Source organism: Neomonachus schauinslandi, chromosome 14 (assembly GCF_002201575.2).
Source record: "Neomonachus schauinslandi chromosome 14, ASM220157v2, whole genome shotgun sequence".
Lineage (NCBI taxonomy): Eukaryota > Metazoa > Chordata > Mammalia > Carnivora > Phocidae > Neomonachus > Neomonachus schauinslandi.
Window position 1 is genome coordinate 83453758 of NC_058416.1, and position 21915 is coordinate 83475672.

Here is a 21915-nt window from a genome sequence, read left to right on the forward strand (position 1 = left end):
AAGCAGGGGGAGTGGGAGAGGGAGAAGCAGGCTTCCCGCAGAGCAGGGAGCCCGATGCGGGCCTTGATCCCAGGACCCTGAGATCATGACCCGAGCCGAAGGCAGACGCTTAACGACTGAGCCACCCAGTCGCCCCTGGCCTTCTGTTTTTTAAAATGAAAAAATGGGGTCATTTATTTGATCCTCCTCTGGTCTTCCATACTTTTAAACTCTGTCTACTCCTGTAGCCAGGCTACTGGATGTGGCTGGGGAAATCCCATTGTGGTGCTGTTTAGTTAGGAATATAGGGTAGTCTCGTCTCTAGTTTTTGCTGGAGCTTCAGGAGAGTTCAGTAGACCTTCTTTACCTCTTGCTGCAACCTTTGTGACTACTCTCTCTGGTCCCTTGCTCCGTCATCTCATTTCCTTTATTTACCACAGGGTGCTCTTTTTTTAATATTTTTTTAATTTTTTAAAAAGATTTTATTTATTTATTTGACAGAGAGAGCAGGAACACAAGCAGGGGGAGTGGGAGAGGGAGAAGCAGACTTCACGCTGAGCAGGGAGCCTGATGTGGGGCTCGATCCCAGGACCCCAGGCTCATGACCTGAGCTGAAGGCAGACGCTTAACAACTGAGCCACCCAGGTGCCCCTACCGCAGAATGCTCTTTTCTTCCTGCTTTTTAGAACATAAGGCAGAGTCCTTAACCTGGATCCATTGATTCCCAAATGGTTCATGGAGAGGATTCAGGGCATTGATGAACTTGGATGGGAAATAATTTTACATCTTTATTAACCTTTGATTGAAATTTAGGATTTTGGGGCCCCTGGCTGGCTCAGTCAGTGGAACATGCTTACTCTTGATCTTGGGGTCCTAAGTTCAAGCCCCACTTCGGGTGTAGAGATTACTTTAAAAAAAAAAAGGAATTTGGCATTTCTTTCCATTAACAAACCATTAGTATTAGCAGTATCTGTGACTTTAGCACCTCTAGAACTCAGTTAATTTCATATCACTTGTATAGATACGGATATCTTGAGATATTAAGGGGTGATTGGACACTCATCTCTCTGGGGCTTGTCACTGCTGCCATTTTTACCATTTTTTTTGTTGCACAAATTAACTATGAACTAATGGAGTCATAGCTGTCCTACCATGTTCCTTTCCTTACATATGATACAGGACACAGATCTGAATTGTTATCCTTATGTGAATGAAAAAGGATGATTTAAAATCTTATTTCCAGGGCGCCTGGGTGGCTCAGTTGGTTAAGCGACTGCCTTCGGCTCAGGTCATGATCCTGGAGTCCCGGGATCGAGTCCCACATCGGGCTCCCTGCTAGGCAGGGAGCCTGCTTCTCCCTCTGACCTTCCCCCCTCTCATGTGCTCTCTGTCTCTCTCATTCTCTCTGTCTCAGATAAATAAATAAAATCTTTAAAAAAAAAAAAAAAAAAAAAAATCTTATTTCCAGGAGAAATCATTGATTAAAAATTAACTTCGGACATTGAGGAGAACCAGTACTTAAGGACCGTAATCTGTGCTAAGGGGTTTAGTCCAGGTGGGGATGCGATTTACACTGTAGCTTTTATTTTTTTCTAGTGGATCAATAAAATTGTTATGTATTTAAAAAAAAATTTTTTTACTTACAGTCATTATCGGGGTGCCTGGGTGGCTCAGTCAGTTAAGTGTCTGTCTTTGGCTCAGGTCATGATCCGGTCCTGGGATCAAGCCTTGCATGTGACTCCCTGCTTGTGAGGAGCCTGCTTCTCCCTCTCCTTCCTGCTCGTGCTCTCTCGCTCTCTCTCTCTCTCTCAAATAAGTAAAATCTTAAAAAAAAAATAAAAATTAGTCATTAAATTTGCTGTTAGATTCTATAGAGTAATGCATTTATTATAAAGAAGTATGTATATTACTGTGGCACTGATTTTTTTTTTTTTTTAAGATTTTATTTATTTAGGGCGCCTGGGTGGCTCAGTCGTTAAGCGTCTGCCTTCGGCTCAGGTCATGATCCCAGGGTCCTGGGCTCGAGTCCCACATCAGGCTCCCTGCTCCACGGGAAGCCTGCTTCTCCCTCTCCCACTCCCCCTGCTTGTGTTCCTACTCTCGCTATGTCTCTCTCTGTCAAATAAATAAATAAAAAATCTTTAAAAAAAAAAATTTTATTTATTTATTTGACAGACCGCTAGAGAGTGAACACAAGCAGGGGGAGTGGGAGAAGGAGAAGCAGACTCCCCGCCAAGCAGGGAGGCTCAATCCCAGGACCCTGGGATCATGACCCGAGCCGAAGGCAGATGCTTAACGACTGAGCCACCCAGGCGCCCTGGTTTTTGAGATTTTGATAACTGCATTTCCTTATAATTGGTCTCCTTTGATTTCCTATGTATTTTATGCATTTAAATCCCCCCTATGCTTAGGGGGTCCATGGATAAAAGAAGAAAGGTTAAGAATCTGTAATCTAGATAGAGACTCCCTGTGCCCCATCTCCCTGCATTTCTCTCTTTATTATTTTATTATTATTATTATTTTTTTAAGTAAGCTCTGCGGCCACTGTGGGGCTTGAACGAACTCATAACCCCGAAATCAAGAATCTCATGCACCCCCCAATCCCCGCATTTCTCTTACTCCTTTTTATGCCTCCACTTATCCCTTTGTTTTTATTGTTCCTAACCACACACTTGGCCCTTAATGGCAGCAGTGTTCATTATCCCCATCTTGTTTTTTTTTTTCTTTTCTAGCCATAGTTTGCAGAAATACATGTAGACAAAAACTTTACTTTATAAAAAACCTTTAAAAACCTTATCTTATAAAACATAACTAACACCTTAACCTGTAGTATGTGTAATTTTTGTATAATATATTATTGTTACTTGAAGATTTAGCATTTTCAGGGAACACTTCAATTGATTGTTGTGTGTGTGTGTGTGTGTGTGTGTGTGTGTGTGTTTTTAAATTGAATTCCAGTATGGTTAACATACAGTGTTATATTAGATTCAGGTGTACAATATAGTGATTCAACAATTTCATACATTACTCAGTGCTCATCACGATATGTATACTCAGTCCCCTTCACCTTTCACCCATCCCCTCACCTGCTTCCCCTCTGATAACTATCAGTCTGTTCTCTAGAGTTAAGAGTCTGTTTTTTGGTTTGTATGTGTCTTTCTTCTTTTACCCCCTTTGTTACTTGTTTTGTTTCTTAAATTCTATGTTTGAATGAAACCATATGGTATTTGACTTATTTCACTTAGCATTATACTCTCTAGATCCATCCATGTCATTGCAAATGGCAAGATTTCATTCTTTTTTTGGCCGAAAAATATTCCATTGTACATATATATCGCATCTTCTTTTTTTTTTTTTTAAAGATTTGATTTATTTATTTCACAGAGACACAGCGAGAGAGGGAACGCAAGCAGGGGGAGTGGGAGAGGGAGAAGCAGGCCTCCCACTAAGCAGGGAGCCCGATGTGGGGCTCAATCCCAGGACCCTGGGATCCTGACCTGAGCTGAAGGCAGGCGCTTAACAACTGAGCCACCCAGGCGCCCCTATATCGCATCTTCTTTATCCATTCATGAATCAGTAGACATTTGGGCTGCTTCCATAATATGGCTATTGTAAATAATGCTGGAATAAATATAAAAGTGCATATGTCTTTTTGAATTAGTGTTTTCATATTCTTTGGGTAAATATCCGGTAGTGGAATTACTGGATTGTATGATAATTCTGGTTTTAACTTTTTGGGGAACCTCCATACTGTTTTCTACGGTGGCTGCACTGGTTTATGTTCCCACCAACAGTGCATGAGGGTAAAAAAAAAAAAAAATTAAAAAATGGGGTGGAGTCCCTAGCTGGCTCAGATAATAGAACATGCGACTTTTGATTTCAGGGTTGTGAGTTCGAGCCCCACATTGGGTGTAGAGATTACTTAAAAAAACAAACGAAACAAAACCCAAACGGTACACAAGGGTTCTTCTTTCTCCACATCCTTGCCGACACTTGTTTCCTATGGTTTTGATTTTAGCCATCCTGACAGGTGTGAAATGATATCTCGTTGTGGTTTTGATTTGCATTTCCCTGATGATGAGTGATGTTGAGCATCTTTTCATGTGTCTGTTGGTCATCTGTATGTCTTCTTTGGAGAAATGTCAATTCATGTTTTCTGCCCATTTTATAATTGGATTGGCTTTTTTTTGGTGTTGTGTAAGTTCTTATTATTTTGGTTACTAATCCTTTATCAGATATGTCATTTGCAAATGTCTTCTCCCATTCAGTAGGTTGTCTTTTAGTTTTGTTGATTGTTTCCTTTGCTGTACAGAAGCTTTATTTTGTTTTTTGTTTTGTTTTTAAAGATTTTATTTATTCATTTGACAGAGAGAGACAGCGAAAGAGGGAACACAAGCAGGGGGAGTGGCAGAGGGAGAAGCAGGCTTCCTGCCAAGCAGGGAGCCTGATATGGGGCTGGATCCCAGGACCCTGGGATCATGACCTGAGCCGAAGGCAGTCGCTTAATGACTGAGCCATCCAGGTGCCCCTGGAAGCTTTATTTTGATGTAGTCCCAATAGCTTATTTTTGCTTTTGTTTCTCTTGCCTCAGGAGACGGATCTAGAAGAATGTTCCTGCAGCCAGTGTCAGGAATTATTGCCTGTGCTCTCTTCTAGGATTTTTAGGTTTCAGGTCTCATATTTAGGTCTTTACTCCATTTTGAGTTTATTTTTATGTATGGTGTAAGAAAGAGGTCCAGTTTCATTCCCCATTTTGTTTGTTTACGCTATTCTTTAATATTCTTTTTTTAAAAAGACTTTTATTTTAGAGAGAGAAAGGGAGCATGAGCTGGAGGGGCAGAGGGAGAAAGAGAGAGAATCTAAAACAGACTCCATGCTGAGTGCAGAGACCCATGCAGGGCTCGATCTCACGACCCAGAGATCACCACCTGAGCTGAAACCAAGAGTCGGACGCTCAACCAACTGCGCCACCCAGGGACCTTGAGAAAATATTTTTTAAAGTTTTTGAAAAAAAGTCACAGAATTCTTAATTCATCAAAACAGAACAATAACAATGAAATAAGCTTTAAAAAAATTTATCTAGAATTTCAGTGTTTGAGAAGAATGAGATGTATGGGGCGCCTGGGTGGCTCAGTTGTTAAGCGTCTGCCTCCAGCTCAGGTCATGGTCCCAGGGTCCTGAGATTGAGCCCCGCATCAGGCTCCCTGCTCTTCGGGGAACCTCCTTCTCCCTCTCCCTCTGCCCCTTGTGCTTGCTCTCTCTTTCACTCTCTCTTGAATAAAGAAATAAAATCTTTTTAAAAAGTGGGAGAAAAAGGAGATTTAATTGGTAGAGGAAACGGGCAGCTGAGGATTCTGGTGAAAACGTTTCTGGAAGCACATTTGAGGGTTTCTGATGTTAAGTCGGAGACTGATTTTTTGTTTTTAAAATTAGAAAAATTTTTTTGATAATTTTTATATTTCATCAAATATGTCATTTTGTGGCTTTAATAGATTTAAATTTATATTTATTAATTTATAGTATGTCACTGGCATTTTATTTTACCACTATTCTGATCCTTTAAAAAGTTCTCAGACAACGTTGAGTGGTTTTTCAGAGTTGTAGATGAGCATAACTGAGAGGTAAGAGGAAAAGCTGAGGAGCAGAACATATATCCTGTTTGCTGGGTGTGGGGCATTGGGATATCCAAAAGAGAGGTGGTGCTTTGGTTGAGACACTTCTTTCTGATTACCACCAGGTGGCACCACTGACCCAGGGTGACTAAACCTTTGCCTAGAATCAGAAGAGGTTTTGAGAGCTGCTGTGGGGGTGGTATAGAGGGGTTTGCAGATGTGTGGGCAGGGGGATACTTGTGTATTCTTTTCCCCTCTAGTCTAGAGATTTTGGTAAACTGAATGTTTATAAGGCAGGGAATGAAGCACCTGAAGAATTTAAATCTTTATTATCTTTGATAATTCTTATTGTTTTTTTCTTTCTATACCTGTTATTCCTTCAGAAACAGGTAACATTTTTCTAACAGCCTTTTTGTATTCTTGCATCTTGCTTTTATTATGCTTTTGTTTCTTGCCATGGAGGATAATGAAAAATTAATATACTCTCACATGGCATTGGAACAATCTGCATACAAATTCCCACAATTGCAATTAGATTATAGCCAGTTGATTTTCCAGACTTTGCAGAAATCCTGGCTATAGGTTGTACTATTTAAATTCAGCATTGTTTTTTTTTTTCAAAAATTCAAACATGGGGTTTTCAGAATTTACAGTATTAGGTGTTGGTAATAGTGTAGAATGAAATATCCAGGTCTTGCTTCCTTCTAGCTAATAATAATACAGTGTTGACCTGAAATACAGTATTTATGACCAGGGTTTTTCCTCAGCTTCCTGACTGTATAACCTCATTTTTGTGCTCACTTTCTACTTCTGCTCTTTTTTTTTTTTTTTTTTTAACATCTTTCTCTAAACTCTTCGTTCATCTTTAAAAAGGGACTTTCTTTGGAGGAGGTTTTAAAATTAAGGAATATCATCCTTAAGAGAAACACACCTTTTGTGTTTTCTCCGCCCCCTCCCCGTTACTGCCTCGAAAGAAAGCTATCATGCTAAGTAACAACATATGAGTAGTTAATTCCTTTTACAATATTGGTATTGTAAACAGAAATTGATGATAAAAATGTAGTAGTGAAAAAAACAGGTTACTTAATAATGTCCTGTTAATAGAGCCTAAATTGTGATCAGCAGAGTAAAACTTGGTTCGGTGAAGTGTTAGATGCTTGCTTTTCCACATTGACTTCCATTCAGGGATCCTTTTTGATTTTATTCAGAATAATACTGATAAAAATTTATTTATCAATTTGAGTACAGCTTGGTTCAGTCCCTGTCTTTCCTAAATACTTTGGCACACACATGCGCACACATGTACACACACATGTTATAGTGGGAAAAAGTCCATTTATGTGGTTGTGTAAAAATATCTCTTGCTTTGAGCTTTAATTTCTTAGATAAAGAGTATCATCTTTAATGCTGGGTTTCCATGTAAGTAAATATTTTATTCACTGAAGTGGTAGATGCTTCTCAAAAAACTAAGGCGATTACAACATGAATAGGATCAGCAGTATAAATTAATAATTGTATTGCTCTCTGTAGAAGGTGACATGACTGGTTTGGAATTTTCCTGTAGTCTAGTTTTCTGGGAAAATAGGGAATTTCAGCATCCTAATGTAAGTTGTTATTGATGTTTTCTTGAAGCATTTCACGTTCTTGAAAATAAACATAGCAAAACTAATTTTTATCAAGAATTTGTACAACTATAAGGTGGTAGAGAGTATTGCTTGACTTAGGTGAATTTCACATAAAGCCAAGTGTTTAGGGCCGTTAGTGGCTTCCAGCTGAATGTGGCGTTATGAAGACAACACCAGTCTATTAGAACTTCTTAGAGAGCTTTTTCAGAGTACAGTAATCTTCCAGTGTATGCTCCATTCTACCTCCACCTGAGGCCTGCTGTTCTTGGGGATCCCCCTTGGTACGCTCTTAGCTCTTAAAATTGCTAGCAGTGGGAGCCGTGCTGCTGGTAGAGCGAGTGGCTGAGCCCACAGGTGCAGTTATGCTTTTATTTCCTGGATTGCATGTATACACACCCATCCACCGCTAGTTTAGGATGAGAGGAGGTAAGAGCTAGTTAGGTTTGTAGTGCCAAGCTGGCTTAAATGTGCTGGCTTGGATTTCTTATTTTGGTTATCACCTTGCCCCCTGGGGAGCCAGTGACTGTTATAGAAGTTGTACCAAATAAAAAATCTCTCTGGAATTGTCTCTATTAAAAGAGACACAGTTGTTGATTCTTCTTTACTCCTGCTCTTTGGTGGCAGCTTATAGTATGGGTGAGGGCACAGTGACTGGGAGCTAGTATCCTTTGACAGAGCCAGATCAGCAGAAGTATTATTCCCTAGCCCTGTGCTAGGTGATACCTTGTGGGTCCAGCCATTTAAATGCAAGCCTATATCTCCAAAGCATTTTCTAATACTGTCATTGCCCAAGTAGACCTTTACTTGCCTGGTCCTAACACCCAACTAGAGAAAAATTTTCTTTGCTGGGTAGCAGCTCTGAGATATTTCCCGTCAGCTGAACATGGTGATGCTCTCACAAGCTACCTGCTCCTCAGTAACATTAGAGAGGAGAGGACACAGTAAGTGAGAAAGTGAGGGTGGGAAGTCCTGGTAGATAGCCCTGCCTCCTGAACCTTTTGGGGACGATGACACTGTAGCGCCTGAACTTTGTAACAGAGTGGCTATAGGGAAAAATGGATTCTGTGAAGGGTTTGCTCACTTAGAATGGCTTCAGTTACTAATGGCAAGACCCCTGAATATAGACATGGATTTGGAAAGTTAAAATGCATATGTTTGGATATAGGAGTTCTGAGCTTTTATTTAATTAATGGATCCGTTAAACAAAAAGCATCCTATTTTAGATGGGTTGGTAGAGATTTTCTGGATCGCTTCTGAAATACAAAGTAATTATTTTTAATATAATTTAATGACCTGGTGAATGCATTAAAACACTTCATGTGGCTTAAAATTATATGGGAAGAACTGAAAGTTTTTGGAAGATTATTGTATTAGAAGCATTATACATTTGAAAGCATACCATTAATGAATGTTACACTTTCTATATCATAATTATTTTTAGCATATCTCTGTTGATAATTTGTGTGTATTACTGTTGCCCATTGTCTGACTATGTGATCTTTCAGCTAAGTCCATCCTTTGCAGATGCTTTTACTGATTCTGCTATCAGTGCTAAAGTGAATGGTGAGCACAAAGAGAAGGACCTGGAGCCCTGGGATGCAGGTGAACTCACTACCAGTGAGGAACTGGAGGCTTTGGAAAATGATGTAGTAAGTAAAGTCTTTTGCTTAGTATCAGACTGTGGTCATGTGATGTGGTGTGACATCTTATTATTTGGTTTTAATTTAAGTATGTTGTCATCATTGTAGTAGATACATTTAAAGCAGCAGTCTTATTGTCTAAATAGAGATCTCCCCCCCAGGCAGTAAATACAGACAAATGTTTCTTTGGGATGCTTATGAATGATTTCCATGTTTTTAAATAAACCATAATAAGCAACTTAAAATTTAAGTTGGGAAGCATGGGAAACTGGAAATACTGGCATGTTTTGCTTTGAATGCTTTACAGAATAAGGCAGCCTAAGGAAATTAGCGTCTTAATTGTCTCTTGACGTTACCTAGAGGTACCACTATTGGGCTTCTTGTCTGAGGAAGAGGTTCTCACTATTAAGATACATAGTTAAGTTGCATTAGAAATAAAGTAGTAAGTAGATTTCTTGGTCTTAAAATTAAGATCATTCCCCACAGAAATCTGCTATTTCTAAAAGCTTTTTAGTGTATATTATTTTTACTTTTCCCATAACACATCATTTCTAAATCAAATGCTTAGTAGTAAGGACTATCATTAGGATTCTATAAATTATGTTTGTAAGGTAGATAGAAAGTAAAATCTCTTACCAAAAATGAGCGTTTAGGTAGCAACATTTGAATTGGATGAAGAATCTTCCATTGAATATTGTGGAGAAGTCTTTATAACAAATCTGTTTTTAATGTTTAAGTCCAGCTATAACACTGAAAATACATAGGCAACACATCATTATTCATTTTCAGACTTCAAAGAATCCGATATAACCTAATGTGGAGGTTCTCAGGTCTCTGCACCACATCACCTATGTAGGATACGAAGCAGGTACTCCTTTTTTACTGATAGTGAGGTGGATAAACCGTTAAGTTGCCAGAGAGCATTCTGGCAATACTTATAAAAGTTTAAAACACACCTACAGTTGGACTCACCTCTGAGAATTTATTATTGTCCTGGTATATCCATAGGACATGCAAATAATGATGCGTAAGGATGTTTTCTGCAACATTATCTCTGATAGTGAAAAATTGGAAACAACCTGTTCATCAGTAGGGCATGGGTTAAATAGATTTATTGTACCTCCATTCAACTGAAACACTGTATTTCCATTAAAAAGAATGGCATTCTGATATGGAAAGATATTCAAGACTTATTAAAAGACCAAGCAAGTTACATAACAAGAAGATCCTATTTGAATTAAAAAGGAGATTGCTCTAACTGATCATGTTCTTAATGACTACATAGAGCACATCTGGAATTATGCCCAAGAAGTTAATAGTGGTTAACTATTGTGGCAAGATGATAGACATTGTTAATGTAAGATATTGATTGTACTTGAATTAAAGAAGACAAATACTTTGTCATTTTGAAAAATAAACTATTTTCTTCTAGTCTAATGGATGGGATCCCAATGATATGTTTCGATATAATGAAGAAAATTATGGTGTAGTGTCTACATACGATAGCAGTTTATCTTCATATACGTAAGTTTAAAAAATTGGCTTTTATTTTACTACATTTGTCTTTGATTTTCATCAACTTATATTAGGATGTTGAATAAATTTTTCTGTTGGATTTTTTAAAAATTTATTTTACTTTTTTTTAAGAGAGAGGAAGGGGCGGGGCCAGATTGAGAGGGAGAGAGGGAATCTTAAGCGGGCTCCATGCCCAGTGTGGAGCGTGACACGGTGCTTGATCTCACAACCCTGAGATCATGACCTGAACTAAAATCAAGAGTTGGATGCTTGACTGACTGAGCCACCCAGGCGCCCCCTGTCAGATTTTAAGTTAAACAGTTACATGAAAGAATTGATCCTGTTACTACTTAAGCTGATAGAGTCCCATTAAAACAGGAAATAAATGTAGTTTAGTTCACCTGTATTCTAATGTTGTGCCCTAGATAAATTTTGTTTTTGTTGTAAGTTGTAAAAACTCTTAAGTTTGCAAGTGTAGATGTTATGGGAGAAAGTCCATTTAACCAGCTTTGGAAATGTTACATTCCTCTAGGGAAAAGTGAAACAAAAAAATTTCTAATTTTGATTTATACATGAGCAGATCACTGTAACTCTTTTATATTTTTATCAGTCTTTCAAACTCTAAACTCTTTTAATAGTTGATTGGGACAGATATATAAACTGTGACTTTAAAATACTCACTTTGCTTTTTTTTTCCCCTCATGTCAGGGTACCCTTAGAAAGGGATAACTCAGAAGAATTTTTAAAACGAGAAGCAAGGGCAAACCAGTTAGCAGAAGAAATTGAATCAAGTGCCCAGTACAAAGCCCGGGTGGCCCTGGAAAATGATGATAGGAGTGAAGAAGAAAAATACACAGCCGTTCAGAGAAATTCCAGTGAACGTGAGGGCCACAGCATAAACACTAGGTATTTAAAGGAAATCATGATGCAGTATTTTGGATACACAACTCAAGGTCTGTGTGAGAAGGTGTATTATTATTATTATATTTCATCTTCCTTTAATGTAGCTTAGGTAGAGAATGCAAGTGGAATTGGTTTAAGATTCTTTTAGAGAAAAGATTAATTTTGGAAAATATTTTTTGAGCATCAGCTCTGTGAAGCCAGGTGTTGGAAGTACAGTGATGAGCAAGCCAAGGTGTGGAAGAGCTATTTAAAGAAAAGCGGTCAGATGGGGGGATGGTGCACAGAACATAATAGCAGTTCACTAGGATTTGCTAGATTAGAGGTGTGTCCAGAGTGAGAAAGAACGAGCATGTAACCAGTGGGGTCAGAGAACATCTCACAGAGGTGACATTTTGTGATAGGATAGTAGCACTGTCTGCTGCCCAAAGAGAAGTAAGAGAGAAGTATTCCTTGCATGATGAAAAGAAATGTGAAAGAACCTGGCCAACCGGGGGTGAGGCTGGTTGTTTCATATGTCTGGAATACAGGGTGATGTTGAGGGTGCAGTGGTGGTAGCTGGTGAAAGGAACTGAGGTAGTGAAGGGTTTGTGTCCTGTTAAAGAGCACCCTGTAGGCAGGGGAAGGTGTGAACGAACTCTGGGACATTTGAGAATTGGCTGAAACATGGAGACCAGTTAGTGTATTGAAATTGTTCAAGTGTGAGAACTTGGTAACTATCTAGGCCAGGGCTTGTGAGAGAAAGGTTAGAAAAGCCATGGGTGAGCCTGAGGTTTATTTGATAACTAAATTGATTGCTATTTGTACTGGTAATGGAGATAGAAAACAGCAAATTTGAGGGGAGATAAGAGTGAGCCCTTTGTTAAATTTATTGCATTTGAGGGGCTCGCCGGTCTTTGATTCATTTATTCATAAACATGTTGAGAAACATCTACTACATACCTGGTAGGGTAAGATATAAATTCTTTCTTAAAGACGCAGCTTATAGTCTGATGATTTGAATTAAAGTGTTCAGTGGGAGATGTTGAGACTGTGGGACTGGCAGTGTGGATTTAGGATTTGTCAGCATTGCTGATACTGAATGAAAAAACCAATGAATAGCCACAAAGAGAAGAAATCCAAGAGAAAACAAAGTAGAGAAAGCTAAGGACAAAGAAAGTTTTAGGAAGTCAGACCATATTTGATAGACTCAGCCATTTAGAGGTAAAGTAGGATGCGAATGAACACAAATCTGTTCTTTGCTTAGGAGGAGAATCTGAGAGAAAGGAAAGGCCAGAGGCTAGACCTCAGGGTAACATGGAAGAATTAGGGATATTTGGGAGTGAGACATTTTGTTTTCGTGTTTAACCTTTTTATAACAAGCATTCACTTCTGCCTCAGTTACTTTTAGATTTGTTTCATTGGCCTGGTATCTGTTAGGATAAAATGATTTAGAGGCTCTCTCATTTTCAGGGAAAATAAATATATTCCTCCTGGACAAAGAAATAGAGAAGTCATATCCTGGGGAAGTGGGAGACAGAATTCACCGCGTATGGGCCAGCCTGGATCGGGCTCCATGCCATCAAGATCCACCTCTCACACTTCAGATTTCAACCCGAATTCTGGTTCAGACCAAAGAGTAGTTAATGGAGGCAAGTATTTTGACCAAATTTGTCAATGTCCTCGATCAAATATGTAGTTGTCTGAATATTTAAGTTTAACATAATTGGTAAGAGCATGCACACCTTCAGTGATTTCTGTGGAGTAGTTTTTACTTCAAAATTATTTAAAATTTGCCTTTGTGGATATCAAATTAGTAAAATTAGTATAAGTCATTGGCATATACGGTATTTAGTGTGATGAAATACTCACATATTAAGATAAAGTGCTAAATTTAACCAAAGAGAGTTCACTTGGCCAAAAAATACTCCACATATAAAGAAATTGGAAACTTTGGGTAGGTTCTCAATTTTAAAAACACTGGATGATAAAACTACTTAAACATAGTTAATATGGAAAATCCTAGTCTGTGTGAAACACTCAGTGGTTAATACGGATTAATTTTCATTAACTGTGTGCACATTTATATTCTGCTTACTTCAAGAAAGGATTTGAGGTAACTTGCTATACTAGACATGACCAAGAGTCATGTGAAGAAGATAAGAAAGAAATGTGCTTAAAAAACAATAGAAACAACTCTTAGTTGAAGGGTGGATATTGCAGTTTAGCATAAGTACGGTGAAAGAGACTTGCATCTTTAGTAGGAAGATATTTTTCTGCTTTACCTCTAAATCTAAGATTGACTATACCTCATAGGTCACGGATCTTTCATGTGAGTCAGGGATACTGGACAGCAGTACTATAGGCAATATGGAAATAGCAGTACTGTGTTCCTAACCTAGGGAACAAAGTGGACATTCAGTTTAAGATATTTAGGTTGAGAAAGTTAGAAAAGGAGAGAACATTAAGTTTCCAATTTCAGTTGTTTCTGTTGAGTCTTTCTCCAGAATTCCTCTCCAAATAAACACTCTTGAGTATTTTCTGTACTTAGTATTGGGGGTGACATTTCTTTGCTCACTGAGTAAAGAATTTTAGTTCATGAACAGAATTTTCAAGTAAAAAACCTGAAGGGGGGCTAGGAAATGTATGATACTCAAGTGTGTGGAACCCTATGGAGAGGAGACCTGGACTGTTTCCTAAGATTAAGGTAAGTGATATGTAATGTTACACATTAGCTATATCTTGATCTGTGCATATCCGTCAGTGTCCGTTTATTTGGTGATGACTGCTCTCTAGTTGCATAGTTTATTAAGCAGTCACTTAAATAAGTGTTTAACTGCATGAATTACTTAGCAGGTCCCCCCTCTTTTTCTAATTTGATAACATTAAAATGTTTTTTGAAAAGGCAATGAATATTAACCTTTGTCACTCCTGTGACTCTAAAAAATAGAAGTAATGTTTTATTTCTACTAAATGGACTTGCTTAATCAGATTTCAAACTAAATTTTAACCTTCAAGTACAAACTAGATGAAAATCACAGATGGTTATATAAAAACCAGCATTTTTAATGGGATATAATAGCTGCTGCTTATTTTCATGTTTCAAAAGCTAAAACTAATATAGTAAGTAATCTTATTCCTGAGTTTTGTGATTTATTGTGTGAAATTACTTAGTTTATGTTATATTCCTTTTAATAATTGATTATTGAGAAACAGTAACAGAAGCAGGATTAATAGGCAAAGTCTTAACTGTCTTCTTCAATAGTATGTGTAGATCCTAATTAACCCTTTGGGAACGTGTGTTCATTCAAACAGACTTAATTTTAAGGAGGTTAAAGTAAAATGTGAATTTATGTCAGTTAAGTTATGCTAAAACTTATCACAAATCAAATGACTGTCCTCAAAGGGTTAAAATGTACAAGAAATCATTTTTGTCATTTTACTTTTTTTTCTGTTTACTTTTTTCCCTCATTTTTTTCTTTAGTTTTTATACTTTCCTTCATATCATTTGTTCTGTCAGGTGTTCCCTGGCCATCGCCTTGCCCATCTCCTTCCTCTCGCCCACCTTCTCGCTACCAGTCAGGTCCCAACTCTCTTCCACCTCGGGCAGCCACCCCTACACGGCCGCCCTCCAGGCCCCCCTCGCGGCCATCCAGACCCCCGTCTCACCCCTCTGCTCATGGTTCTCCAGCTCCTGTCTCTACTATGCCTAAACGCATGTCTTCAGAAGGTACAATACCACAATTTGTTCATGTTTTTGTTTGTCTTTGTTTAACTCCTATGTGAGTTTATAATTACAAAATAGTTTCCTCTTCATTATTTAATAACCTATAATTTCTGTGTTTTAACTTTAGTTTATTAAAACTATTTCTATTAACCTTTTGTTCATTAGAGAGAAATTTGATAAATGCTGTGTGAAGCTATGAACTATCCTGGATTTTAAGGATGGGGTTTTATCTCTGCCTGGTAATAATGATGCTCCTTTACAGCCCCAGAAGGTCTGCCCCAGGTTTTTGTCCCTCTCAATATACAGTATAAAGAGTGGTTAATGAAGAGCAATGAACTTTCTTCACCCAGTATTGGACTTACTGTAGAACCTGTCATTTTATAGCTCCTTGGCCAAGGTACTAATGAACCTACCTGTTGTTGGCAAAAGGCAGTAATGGTCATTTAGGGATCCTTTTTGAGAGGGACATTCCATGTAGCTGCCTTTGTGTCTCTACCTGCTTTTAGATTATAAAACTGAGATGGGTTTTATGTTTGGGGAATTTAAGAAAATTAGCTTTGTAATATTTTCTAGTGAAAGTCTAATCTGTAAGACGTCCTTGATCTAAGATAAAAAAATTTTTTTTATAAGATTTTATTTATTTACCCAACAGAGAGAGACACAGTGAGAAAGGGAACACAAGCAGAGGGAGTGGGAGAGGGAGAAGCAGGTCCCTAGCCGAGCAGGGAGCTGGATGTGGGGCTCGATCCCAGGACCCTGGGATCATGACCTGAGTTGAAGGCAGATGCTTAACGACTGAGCCACCCAGGAGACCCTAAGATAAAATATTCTTAATAAAAACCATTTGCCCTTGTCAAAAAAAAAAAAAATCCTGTATTTCTCATGCAATGTTTGGTGCTAAGTCCACTGTTGCTATATATCGAATATATGGAGATACTGTAGAAAGGTCACATTTTAATATAAATGCAGTGCATATGTTAAAAACCTATTTTCTGGATAAGTACTTTTGATATTATTTCAGAGTATTTGTGTTAACATTTTAATCTGATTTGTTCATTAAAATCGTGGTTGATAGAACTTTCGCTGAGACTAATAGAGTTTCCTGGCATAAAGTGCTTCCCTGGAGAAAACTATGTTGGCTACTTTTTTTTTTTTTTTTTAAGATTTTATTTATTTATTTGACAGAGGGACACAGCCAGAGATGGAACACAAGCAGGGGGGAGTGGGAGAGGGAGAAGCAGGCTTCCCACGGAGCAGGGAGCCGGATGTGGGGCTCAATCCCAGGACCCTGGGATCATGACCTGAGCCGAAGACAGATGCTTAACGACTGAGCCACCCAGGCGCCCCTGCTGGCTACTTTTTAATAAACTGTTGCCATCCAGGCAGGAGGGAGGTCATATGATACTGACTAAAGTGGCTAACCTTGAACAGCATGTTGCACTGATTTTCAAGGTGACTTCCTTGCTAGAAAGTGCTTGTAATGGTGGCCACTAAGTGAAAAGTTAAAATCTGTTGTGGTATTTGTTGTGGTGCATTGTTTGAGTAAAGCAGGACTCATTAGTGAGTATGAACGTCTTCACTATAGTAAGTTGTAGACTGCTTGTGGAGGGACTATTCATGTAGAAGTAGACCTTCTACATATTCAGAGCTGCTACATTATCCAATTTTTCTTTTTAACTAATTTGAATTAAAATGTTTTCCAGTCATGTAGTTAGGTGACACTGAAGCATTTTTCAAGTGTGAACTTCAAACGTAGAACTATTAAATACAGTGGTTTTCTGTGTTTAATATGGGAGAGTACTTTGTATTTTATGTGTTAACAAAAAGAATGATTTTTTTTTTTTTTTCCAAGTTAGAGTTTGATTTCACTGAACTATGCCAACCAGCTTTCTTGGTCTTTTTGTCTAAATGGGTATAAAAAATTTATATGATGTGCATATACCTGATTCTTAAATTATTTTTTTATATAAATCACTTCTCCAGTTGAAAACTATAATATATAACATTAATATTTCTTTTTAATATTCATGATTAATTTTCTACTGATGGTACGAACTTATTTGACATTCTTAAGACTTTGACAGGAAGGTGAGGGTGAGGAACCTTGGCTTTGACATTAAGGATGAGTTTTGCTGAGTATTAGCACTGTCTGGCTTTTCTACTGAGAGCCATTCTGTCCACTGATTTCATCTGATTGTTTTGTTCAGATGCAGAGTAGACTTCTTTAGAAATAGAAGCCACTAATGGGGTGGCAGAATTAATGATCTAGAATTTTTGACAATTCATATATACAAATTTCTTCTTCAGATGCCAGTTTTAGTCTTTCAGGTCATGCCTTTCAGCTCATAGCCTGTTCAGTCTGAGAAACTGCTTACACGTGAAGACTGTTTTAAGGCATGGGTTGTAAAATTTATTGTCATGTTTCAGTAGTATAAAAGTACATAGGGATTAATATTCTTTTTGTTTCAAAATCTTTTTTTCTAATTTTAGAAAGTTTGAGGGAAAAAGCTAAAAGTATGTGGTAAAATAAGACTTACCTAACTATCATGTAACTGTAACTTCTATTAATATTTTATTATATTTATTTTTATATGCCCATAAGTAACGGATATAGATTAAACAAATAAAAATCTTTGGAGAGTTACAATATGTTTGATTTCTTAACACCAACTTCATCCCTCCCTTTCTTTAAAAAAACAGGGAAATAATATAAAATTTATTTATAAAACCTTGTGGCATTCCACAAAATAATTCTGAAAGAATATGGCCCAAAATACAGTTTTTTGGTGGTGTTCTTTCTTTTATAACCAAGGAGAAACTAGGGAGAGAGCAAGAGAGAGAGAGAGAGAGAGTGTGTGTGTGTGTGTGTGTGTGTGAATAGGGTTTATGTGTTTAGCAGAAAAGTTGTACTGATGGACGTTGTAGCATTTATGTGATGTTCACTCTTCCTTTATTAGGGCCTCCAAGGATGTCCCCAAAGGCCCAGCGACACCCTCGAAATCACAGAGTTTCTGCTGGGAGGGGTTCCATTTCCAGTGGCCTAGAATTTGTATCCCATACCCCACCAAGTGAAGCAGCTGCTCCTCCAGCAGCAAGAACTAGTCCTGCGGGGGGCACATGGTCATCAGTGGTCAGCGGGGGTAGGTAATACTTGGCTTGGAGTATGACAACAGTGTTCATTTTGTAACTCTGCTGCATGTAAAAAGGGCTGAGCTTAAGCTCTGTTTGAGGAATAATAAGTGTATATCTTAAAATTAGTGGAGTAACCAGGAATTGGGAAAGCTGTATTTTTATTCTGGCTTCCACCACATATTCACCGTATGTTAGAGCAAACCATGTGATTATTCTGAATTTCAGTTTTCTCAATGGATTAGAGTCATTTTTGCCTGTTCTACTTTATGGACTTGTGATAAGATTCATATCAGGTTCATAAGTTAGGAATATACTTCATAGTTTTATAAAGTACCACTCAAATACAAAACAAATACAGTATGTAACATCATTTGGACAGACTGTATTTCCTGTCTTAGCAATTTTGTCTGTGGATTAATTCCACAAACATTTGCTGGGGCTTACAGTGCTGTGTATTTCTGTAGCATCTGTATATGGCACTAATTCCTGATGGTATTTTCTTTATAAGGAATATAAAAAACATACATGACGGGCCCAAGTTTTATCTGTGATTAGCCCAAGGACTGTGCTGATAGCAGCTATAAAAGTATAAAAGATACATAAAAAGACTAACTGTAAGCTTAGTCCAAACCTGCTTTTGCTATTTAATGTTTTGCTTCCATGATAACTGTGGAGAGTTAGAACATGCAGTGATTGTGGTTTTTTATTCATGATCTGTCTTAATCAGCACATAGATTTTTAAGAGGGAAAAGATCTTTAAGCTTAAACAAAAATATACCCAACTCTATTAAATTAGTCGATATACATTGCTTAGCATCATGTATGTATAATTTCATGGTAAATTCCTTTGTATGTTCTGTTTGGTCCTCAAGGAAGACCGAAGGAAATTAGATATTAGAAATTAGATATTTTATTAATGTAATCTAATTAGAAATTAGATATTAGGTATTAGAAAGAAATAATTCACTTAGCAAGAAAATAGAATTTCTAAAAATCTTTATTCAGTTGTACCATTCATCATTTGACATTACTCAGAGAATCTGGAAGTGAATTTTGAGAGTAACAACATAATTATAGAAGTGAAACAATAAAAACTATTATTAGAAATATACACAGAATGGTGTTATAGTTTCATTTTTTTATACTAATTAGAAAAATGACAGTTGTTGGATAGTTTCCTTCCATGATCCTATGACTTAAAAAAGTAAAGAACCACTAAATTGAAGCAAAGGAACCATTTTCTCTAAACCTTTGAATCTGAGTTCTACAAATAGGTTTATAATGGAATAAGAAACCTATTAGTTGTTTACTTGAGGACAGGTGGAACAGGAACCCTGGTGGATTATCTTCTGCTTTTGGCTAAATTGGTTTTCTGATTTTCTTAGTTATTGTAAAGTGCCTCTTGAGGTGGCTAGAAAGAACATACAGGATTGGCTGCAAGCGGCCAAAAGGTGTTTGAGTTTATTATTTGAAGGAGGAACAGATAAGCCTGTTTCTTTGGGATCTACCACCCCACTATTAAAGAAACATCTCACTTCTTAGTGGGGAATGTTGCTGTCTTCATCTTAAAAAGTGGGGTTTATCCTGTCTTAAAATCCAGTTTCTAATTTCATTTAAAGGTACTGCCCTTTAGAATTAATCTAATCTATTTAGTTACAAGGAAAAACTACAGTTGTACTTAGGTATTAGTAATTGTTGTCATTCTTCAGGTATTTGTGTTTTCAGTTACCACCACTATTCCCTAAGACTTTTGAAAAGAAAACAGGGTGATGGGATAAAGAGTAATTGGGATGGTGGTTGACTAGGACTATTTTACCTAAATTTTCTAAGAAGCCTCTTTGAGGAAGTGACATTTGAGCTGAGAATGTAATGGATAACTTTTCTCTTTCTTGTAGTTCCAAGATTATCCCCTAAAACTCACAGACCCAGATCTCCCAGACAGAACAGTATTGGAAATACTCCTGGTGGACCAGTTCTTGCTTCTCCTCAGGCTGGTATTATTCCAGCTGAAGCTGTTGCTATGCCTGTTCCAGCCGCATCTCCTACGCCTGCCAGTCCTGCATCCAACAGAGCTGTTACCCCATCTATTGAGGGTATGTACGAGAGGGCTTCCAGCTCCACGTCATTTGTGAAGTTGAGTGACAAATGCCATGTTTATTCATAGTTATGTATTTGAGTATATATTTAATATTGTATGTAAATGGAGTTGTTTAATACTACTAATTTCATATATGTTATCCTTGAATGTTTGCTGTTACAAGGGTTAACATTCCTAGGTAGTAAATATCAATATAAATAAAGTTGTTGGTGTTTCATTTATCTGCAAAGGAGAAAGCTTCTGGTTAAATGGAAATTTTTTTGCCAAAAACTATAGGAAATAAAAATTGTTGACTACTTTCCCATTTTACTTTATTATTATTTTTTTAAATATGTATTTTTTTTAGCTAAGGATTCCAGGCTTCAAGATCAGAGGCAGAACTCTCCTGCAGGGAATAAAGAAAATATGAAGCCCAATGAGACATCACCTAGCTTCTCAAAGACTGAAAATAAAGGTTAGAGCGTTAAATAGTCTTTCAGTATAATTGTGGAAATAGGAAGGAGATGTCTAAACTCATGCCCAGTACAGATTGTTTTTGGTCATTGCTTTTTCTTAGGATTGTGCATTTTTAAATGCATAATTTGACATATGTCAAAATCTGTAATTAATATATTGAATAAAAGCTTATTTTCATTTTAAGTTAATTTTAAGTTAAAGATTTACAATAAGTTGATATTTAACAGTTTGTAATTTTACAGGTATATCACCAATTGTTTCTGAACATAGAAAGCAAATTGATGACTTAAAGAAGTTTAAGAATGATTTTAGGGTAAGTGTTGTTATTGATTGAATTAGAATTTTAAAAATGAATATTAAAGATGATTAAGAATTTTTATATCCTTCATTTACAAAAATGCATTATATGCATACCCAGAAGCATTGAACCATGTCTGTAGAAAGCTAAACATTCTTAAAGTTGTCTTTGTGCTTTTAAATTATTTATTTATTTTATTTACTTATTTTTAGAGAGTGAGCTTGGAGGGTGGAGGGAATAAAGGGAGAAGGAGAGAGAGAATCTCGAGCCGACTCTGGGCTGAGCGCAGAGCCTGACACAGGGCTCGATTTCATGACCCTGAGCTCATGACCTGAGCCGAATCAAAGAGTCAATCGCTTTACCAACTGAGCCACCCAGGTGCCTCTTCCTGTGCTTTTAAGTAGGTAACTAAAATCAGGAGCTTTGAGAACTATACAGATAACAAATGAAAGAGAATATAATTTTGACATTCGAAGCCAGTCATAAGTTATTATTTGATGCTTATTTGATTACTTTATTCAGTGAAGAGTAGAGCAAAGCCGGGGCATTAATTATCTGATGGGGCTAGTGGAAGATGTAATGGACCCTGGTGTTCTGAGATAGTTGCAGATTTACACTTTGTACACAAATGTATTGTGGTAGAAATTGGTCTTTAATACCCTTTCTCTGCCTTAAGACTTGCTGAACATACTCTGATCTCTTTTGAATGAACATTACATTCTTTCACACAGTGTTTACTATAATACATTTTGTATATCAAGTAATTTTGGGACCACTCAAGAAGTCATCCTGAAACTTAGTTTCTTAGAGGAAAAGATCGGATTATCAGCCTTTGGAAAAAACAACTGACTTAAGAGATGAATCAGTCAAAGGCAAAAGGCAGCCTTTTCCTAGTCTGTGTTAGCTTCCTAAAAATTAATAATTTTTTGCTATAACTTCATATTTATTAGCACC

General features: G+C 37.3%; 1 protein-coding gene across 4 annotated transcripts in view; it reads left to right on the top strand.

Moving 5' to 3' along the window:
• ATXN2 (ataxin 2) overlaps nucleotides 1–21915 on the top strand; it is a 140269-nt gene that overhangs the window by 58331 nt on the left and 60023 nt on the right. For all 4 annotated transcript variants that reach the window (XM_044921143.1, XM_044921144.1, XM_021698630.2 and 1 more), the window contains 9 exons: nucleotides 8741–8865; nucleotides 10289–10380; nucleotides 11080–11277; nucleotides 12724–12902; nucleotides 14771–14980; nucleotides 17935–18117; nucleotides 20005–20202; nucleotides 20554–20661; nucleotides 20906–20976. In XM_044921143.1, coding sequence (XP_044777078.1) covers nucleotides 8741–8865; nucleotides 10289–10380; nucleotides 11080–11277; nucleotides 12724–12902; nucleotides 14771–14980; nucleotides 17935–18117; nucleotides 20005–20202; nucleotides 20554–20661; nucleotides 20906–20976 — 1364 coding nt within the window. The remainder of the gene's footprint in view (nucleotides 1–8740; nucleotides 8866–10288; nucleotides 10381–11079; nucleotides 11278–12723; nucleotides 12903–14770; nucleotides 14981–17934; nucleotides 18118–20004; nucleotides 20203–20553; nucleotides 20662–20905; nucleotides 20977–21915) is intronic.